Below are 7,549 nucleotides of genomic sequence, written 5' to 3' on the forward strand. Positions count from 1 at the left end.
CGGTCCAGCGGAGGCCGGAGGAGGGCGGTGGGCACTTGTGGGTCCCACCTGACAGCGGTCTGCCTGTTCTACGGCTCGGCCATCTACACCTACTTGCAGCCCGCGCAGCGCTACAACCAGGCACGGGGCAAGTTCGTATCGCTCTTCTACACCGTGGTCACACCCGCTCTCAACCCGCTCATCTACACCCTCAGGAATAAGGAAGTGAAGGGGGCAGCGAGGAGGCTGCTGTGGAGTCTGGGGAGAGGCCAGGCTGTACAGTGAGTAGGTTGGGGAGGGGAGAAAGTATTAAGCCAGAACCCAAGGATGGAAATACCCATTAGTGAGTCAGTTTAGACTTCAAACTGTTCATTTTTTATGATAATCTGCAAGATTTGTCCTAAGGAGTCCAATGGGGAAAATGTTTTCCTCCCGTGTGGAAATGTTTAGTTCTTGAGGGAAAATTCCTAAATCCTCTATATACACAAGTTTAGGGAAGGAAAACCTACCCCTCACGACTCCACGTGCAGGTAAGATGATGGACGTGATGACTGCCTTTAGCTTCCTCCCTATCTGATGGAAGACCGTGGAAGACCTCTTGGTCTCTGCCATCAGAAGTCTCAAGTTGACAAGAAAATCATAGTCCCTACTCTGCAGGAGAGGGTCATCCGGAAAAAGAGGCCATGGACTCTCTTCTCGGAAACCAGTCCAACCTAGTGCAGACCTTGCCAGGGGAACAGTGCCCTCCCCAGGGCATTTCACCCATAAGTGTGATGAGGAAAGCCCGTAAGTGGTGGTGAATTTTGCTGAGGGGGGTTAAGATGGGAAACCCTCCTGCAGGAGTTGGTTCTTGAACAAGTTTTAAAGAAACAAGGAACTAGGACGAGTGTGGAAGAAGGCGGGCATGTCTCAGGCTGTGAAAAAAACTCACAGGTGATCAATAGTGAGACATGAGAGAGAGCGAGAGAGCAAGAGAGTCAGAAAGAGGAGTAAATGGAGGGAGGAAGATGGAGGAAGGTACTCAAGTTCTCAAGACAGGAACAAGGATCTACTCATGAAAAAAAAGCAGAAAGAAAAATGCTCAATCAGCAGAACCTGAGTAGAATATTGAGGTCAATCCAGAAGCCAGCTCCTCACCCACCCTCACCCAGACTGGCACCCTCATCATACAGAAGACCTGCTAGACCCTACAGCAGGTAGGAGAGAGGGTGGTCCACAGTCCCCCAGCTTCAGAAAGTTTGTTCTCTCCCAGTGTCCATCTACCCCTAGGAACCCCCACTAGTTACACACAATCACTAGATCCCTGTGGAAAATACCTTTCCTTGCCCACCATCATCCCCATAAATAATAACCATTTTAGTTGGGTGTGGGACATAGAGAGTGGGAGGGGGCATGGTGCCAGACTTCATTTCATACCAAATAGCCTTAAAGGAGAAGAGGGGGAAAGGAGCTCAATTTAGTTTCTAAAATGTTTAGTAATTTGATTATGATCATGTCAGAGCAACTAATTCATTTTAAAATAAATCATTTCACTATGCTCTGTAAGTAGAAATTCAATTTGATTCAACCATTATTGAGTGATATAAATAAAGCACTGGGCTTAACAAACACAGAAATTCAGAAATCAGTAGAACATGGATCCCAACCTAAAACTTACTCTCTTGTCAAAAAGGAAAGGAGATAGGAGTTTTTCCATAAATAACAAGGTATCAAGAAAGAATTAAATTGCAAGCTGGCTTTGAATGCTCTATTTTGCCTTAAAATTTTATTTACTAGTCTCAGTAATACATTATTAAAAATCCTGCCACTTAATTAATTGTGTTAGAATCAAAGAAACAGAGTTGGCAAAATTTTCTTCATCCTACCCATCCCACCCAAATCTTACTCTACTCATCTCATTCTCACGTTGATTAAGAGATTAAAAGAAATAAGCTTTTTGGCCCTTGCCAACACCCCATCCCCAGGGTGGTCACCCTGCAATACAATAAGATGTCAGGAAGAGTAAGTTGCCCTTTCTGATTCCATAATCTGCCATCATCTTCCCATCTTCCAGTCTCTTTCCATTGCAATTCACAATCTGGGTCTCAGGGGTTACACCCGTCTTGGTCTCGATCATTGCTTTCACTTGTGCCACTGAGCTGGACCTTCGCACCTGGAGGAGGTGCCTCTGCCCCTCATCACCTGACTCCACAAGATACAAGGGCAGCTCCTCATCACTGGGCTTCACCACTTTCAGGGTAAGGTGGATGGTCTTCTCCTTGTCAATGCCATAAGATGAGAGCCTTCTCCGTGGCTTTAGGATCTTGGAGCCCAGCAAAAGAACCTGGTCTTGCACAGGAACCTTGGTCTTAGACCGGACGTGTTCATTGATTTTTTTCACGCTGTCCTCTGGGTTGGCATCAAAGGTCATTAAATCCCATTCCTCAGAAAGAACATGCACCTGGAAAGTGAAAGCCACAAGACAGTTGCCTAGGATGCCTGCCTCACTTTACATTTCTGCTCCCCACCACAATGGCTCCCACCCTTCTGCTATCTATCTGGTCTCCTAGCTCCTGTTCAGTAGCCAGTGTCCCTCTCTTTCTTGGAACTTCTCCTTTGGAATTACCAAGTTGCAACACAAATAAGAAAATTTGTCCCATTCCTTTATAATCACACCTTTTTTTCAATCTTGAGAATGAAAAATAAAATCCTGAGCCCCCAACCAATTGAACGGACCTTCTCTTGCTCAGGGGGACCCTAGAGAAATTTTAAGAACTTAGTCATTGGGCCAAGGGCAGTGGCTTATACCTGTAATCCAAGAACTTTGGGAAGCTGAGGCAAGCTGATCACTTGAGGCTGGGAGTTCGAGACCAGCCTGGCCAACTTGGTGAAACCTCATCTCTACTAAAAATACAAAAATTAACCAGGCGTGGTGGTGAGTCCCTGTAATCCCAGCTACTCAGGAGGCTGAGGCATGAGAATCATTTGAACCCAGAAGGCAGAGGTTGCAGTAAGTGGAGATGGCACCACTGCACTCCAGCTGGGGCAACAGAGTGAGACTCTGTCTCAAAAAGATAAATAAATAAAATACCTCAGTCATGATGAAACAGGAGGCTGGACATGCCTCATTATATCTTCTCCCTTTTGCAGTTTAGACACAATTGACTAGCAACGTTAGAGATTATAAGACTGAAAGAATGGATTATTGGTGGCAATAAGATTTTTGTAGCAAATTTTAAACAAGACCTAAGGCTATAATAGGCAAGAGTTAAGTCATGCATCCCTACACTTAAAAAATAAACTATGTTCTAACTGCCACAAAGTATTTTTCTTTTTTCTCTAGCAGCTAAACAAGCACTGGCCTCGAGAGGAACAATATTAAAACAATTACAGTTCATCCACAGGCTCACTGACCCCCTGTTCCTCAAGCCATAACTACAGTTTTAATTGGACAAATGACTGATTTCAGTAATTTTCTCCTGATAAGAGACCACTGACCATGGACTGGTTCTGGCTAGTTTACAGAAGCTGCACATTTGAATGCCTTTGTGTCCCTGCTTCACCTTTTCATGTATAAGGCCTAACTGTAATGCAATTAAATGTTAAGTCTCCACCTCAGAGTGACCATGGGTGGTATATAACATGCAAGCTTATTCAACATGCATGCATTAGGACTCCCTTCATGAATATTCATTGCCTCTGCCATAACCTATTGGATATGTATACTTAGCAAACCCCTTCAGCATAAATTCCTGTGTCACTTTCCTCCTACAAAGCTTGCTTTTGGTTTTCAACCAGAAGCTGAGCTTCCCAGCTTGTCAGAATGGCTACCTTGCAGACTATAACCCTTCATAAGAAATGAAGTCTCCTTCCTAAATTTATAAATTGTGTGATTTTTTTTAGTTGACAATTTTTTATTTCGCTTTTCTGTGCATTTCAATAGATGTAAAAAACATACCCTTTATTCATCTCGAGATGTAATTAGATTTTCCACCTTATTTACCTGCCTCTCCTATCCAGATAAAGTTTGTCAAATGTCAAAAAGTAAATACAGAGCTTCAAAAGATGTACACCAGACTCTAAAAACAACTGTCAAAGAGAATTTCTAAAATATGACAGCCTCATAAGATACAGCAATAGGATACCCTCTGTCAATAGTTCAGAAGGAAATCCTGGGTAGGACACATAATCACTGAACTGTTATTTTTTTTTTCAAATCTCCCACTGCTTTATAATAATAACTCACATATTACAGTGACACTACGTTCAGTGTTTCTTGTTAATTTATATTTCTTGTGTTTTTATATTTACCTGATATAGAATATGATCTCCTTTGATTAGACCAGGGCCTCACTCACAGAAGGTAGGAACTATGTCTAAGTCTTACTTCAATAGCTGGAAAACCCTAAAAGACTGGAAAACTCACTCCTAATGGCCACTTGAAAGCCTGAGAAGACCTGCCTCATACTCCATTCAGAAATATTTTCCCAATCTAGATATTGCAGACATTTCTTCACTGGAGGATCTGTGTTAAGCATTGCCTTAATTCCAGGTTCTTTCCATAGTGCATATTTTCTTATATAATGTAATGTGTTAGATCATTAACAACTTCAGATAAATGAGTTTTGTGAAGCTCTCCTTTGAGAGAAAAGAGAAGATTAAGTTTAAGAACCCTAAAAAATGTTTCCGTAATTTCAAATCTCACCAGCCCTGTGGAACACAAAGCTCACCCCCACTTTTTTTTCTACCATTTATCCCTAAGAGTAGCTAGTCCAATGTTTGATTTAAAAAAGAACACAGAAGCCAGATAACCAGCTTCTCTTCAGACAATCCCTATTCTCATTCTGCAAATGTCAATGCCAGCCTCTTCCCCTTAAGGATGCCTGCCCAGCCACCCAGAGCCCTAAGTATTGTCCATCCCCCGTTTCTAAGATCTCTCCCCATCTCTTGAAAGTGCTTTTCCTTTCCCCATCCCCTTTATCAAATCCCAACTTACAGAGAGGCAGGAAGCATTGGGAGCCATCTTTGCAGTCAAGGGGCCAGAAACCAGAGACAGAAAAAGGATTTTGCATCCAGCTTATATACCAGCGTTGAATTGGAAATCCCCTCCTGGATTGCTGTGTTTGTCCAGCTTTGCTGTGCCCTTTGTTCTTGCATGCTCCCAGGAATTTTCTTTCACTTTTGCTGGGCAGGAGTTAATAAACAAAGAATGCTTTCTGATTATGTACTTCTCCCCTCAGGCAATCTATTTGCAATCCTCATTCCAAACGGGATGGTCTTTCTGTGTTGAAAACTTTTCCCTGATTAACAATCCACCTCTCCTCTCCCAGTCCTGACTTATTACTGTCCGTCCTGTGGCCTGGGCCCTCACTGGCGTGAAGACCTGTAATGCTTGCTGAACCTCTCATGCTGCCTTTAAGAGCACCCCATTACTCAGGGGCCGTCCTAAGAACGAGAGCACCCAGGCAGGATACGGCAGTCAGCATTGTGTGGAGTGCTGTGACTGTGAGCCTGACATGGCTAGTCTGGCAGAAGGTGTAAAATATGCCTTAAGAAGACATAGGAGAAATAACCTCAGACTGAGAGGAGATACAAGTTAGAGTCCCAGGAGGGCCACTTGCTACATTACCTTGGGCAAATCCATTCATCTCCTTAGATGTTGGTTTCCCCGTCTATAAAATGAGATGACTGGAAAAGATTCCTAAGTGTCTTCCAGGCTCAGAAAACTTTGCTTGTAAAATTCCCTTTGCAAAATAACATTGGATTTCTAGGTCTTGAGCTCTCCAACATACGTCCTACCCTGTCCCAGAACCTGCAAACCAAATCCACTACTTGAGAACAATCCTAAGCCAACAATTAAATGCCGACTCCTCACTTCAACACACAAAGCAATCAACATCCACTCTCACACTGCGGGGCCTCTATTTCTCTACCTTTACTCCCGGATGCACCTCACCATTGTGATCTCAGACAAACCTAAAGGTGCCGCTCTCTCCCTCGCCCTTGAGACTTAGACGGAGACAAGAAAGGTGTGCCTGTCCCCGGGAAGTCTACTCCATCACTCTGATCCTCCTCGTATCCCAAATTAACTACTGCCCCCTCCCAAACTCTCAGGGCATTGCTATGGAACCAGTTTTTAAAAGCTTTTTTTTTTTGGAATGGAGTCTCACTTTGTTGCCCAGGCTGGAGTGCAATGGTGCGATCTCAGCTCACTGCAACCTCCGCATCCCGACTTCAAGTGATTCTCCTGCCTCAGCTTCCCGAGTAGCTGGGATAATAGGCACCTGCTAATTTTTGTATTTTTAGTAGAGACATGGTTTCACCATGCTGTCCAAGCTGGTCTCGAACTCCTGATCTCAGGCAACCTGCCCGCCTTGGCCTCCCAAAGTGCTGGGATTACAGATGTGAGACACCGTGTCCAGCCTAAAAGTATGTTTTCAAATGCTTCAAATCTTTTCAAAGTAGGAAGCTCTTTAAAATGCCAAGTTATCATCTCTGTTTGCAGAGGCATTTACTGTACCTTCACTCACTGACAGATCGCAAATGACCCCATCTTATTCTAGGAGGTTCTGTCCTGGAGAATCGAATTTACAGAAGTACTGGATTGATGTAGAGTAATGAAATGCAACAGCTCATTTCTCTACTTCAAAAGCTTACTATAAATCATGTTCTTCTATATGAAGCTTTTATTAGATAGCTAATAAAATTGAAAACATTAATTATTATTTAAATGTATTTTGTGGAGTAGACATAATTTTTAATACACAGGCAGGATAAATAAAAAGCAGAAGAGTGCCTAATGGAATACATTAGGAACCACTGGCCTCTGCTATTCTCCTTTCAGATCTTTCTCCAGGTCCCTGTGGCCCCTTTGTGTCTAGAAACTAATGTTCTGACCTTTGGCTGCTACACAGCAGATAAGGGCTGCCCTTCATCCGTTGTCCAATGGGATTTGGAGATTCTGAAACATTACCAGTGGCCAATGTCAGATCAGGTTCAGGGTGATCAGGAAACAGAAAGCCCTGCGGGATGGCAGAGGTGGGGGAAGTACCTGGAAAAAGAGAAAAGAAAAGCAGTTTACCAGACTTCAGTAAACTGCTCTCGCTTTTCAAACTTTGTTTGCACTCACCACTTTCTTAGATCTTCATGTTATTTCCAGGAAGACAAGAGGAAGAGAAGATGGTTAAAAGCTGCTTAAAATTAGGTCACTCTCTTCTCATACCCTTTCCCACTTTCCTTCTACCTCAGTACCTACACTATCTTGGTCCCAATGTCTGCACCAAGTATCAGGAGCAACAAGGAACCTTGGCCAGAGGCTGGCTCCAGGAGGAGAAGCCAGGATGACATTTCTTAGGAAAGATCTTTGTCTGTTGAAGCCACCCAGATCTATACCCACAGTCCCAACCTAAGCTGCAGATCTATATGTCTAGCTGTGTCTGTGTCTATGGGGATTTTCGTTCCTTGAATTTCCTGCATATCCTTGAACACCCCAATCTCTCTGCCATCTCCATGCCACTGAGCATGCCTTTTCCTCCAACTCTATCCCCACCGCCATGAATTTATAAGAACACACGGTGTAAACAGCATCTTC

At 43.6% G+C, this 7,549-nt stretch overlaps 1 protein-coding gene across 1 annotated transcript; it reads right to left on the bottom strand.

Moving 5' to 3' along the window:
• Positions 1-1,883: 1,883 nt before the first annotated feature.
• On the bottom strand, positions 1,884-5,115 carry UBD (ubiquitin D). Its single transcript, XM_011992210.1, has 2 exons — positions 4,955-5,115; positions 1,884-2,419 (listed from the first exon to the last, which is right to left on the bottom strand). The coding sequence occupies exons 1-2, from the start codon at positions 4,979-4,981 to the stop codon at positions 1,949-1,951; spliced, it is 498 nt and encodes a 165-aa protein (XP_011847600.1). The 5' UTR covers positions 4,982-5,115; the 3' UTR covers positions 1,884-1,948.
• Positions 5,116-7,549: the final 2,434 nt, after the last annotated feature.

The sequence above is a fragment of the Mandrillus leucophaeus genome, unplaced genomic scaffold (genome assembly GCF_000951045.1).
Source record: "Mandrillus leucophaeus isolate KB7577 unplaced genomic scaffold, Mleu.le_1.0 Scaffold1102, whole genome shotgun sequence".
NCBI lineage: Eukaryota > Metazoa > Chordata > Mammalia > Primates > Cercopithecidae > Mandrillus > Mandrillus leucophaeus.

Coding starts and splice junctions, on each gene's coding strand:
- UBD (XM_011992210.1), bottom strand. CDS start 4,981: ATGGCTCCCAATGCTTCCTGCCTCTCT. Junction 2,420..4,954: donor CCAATGCTTCCTGCCTCTCT/GTAAGTTGGGAT, acceptor TTCACTTTCCAG/GTGCATGTTCTTTCTGAGGA.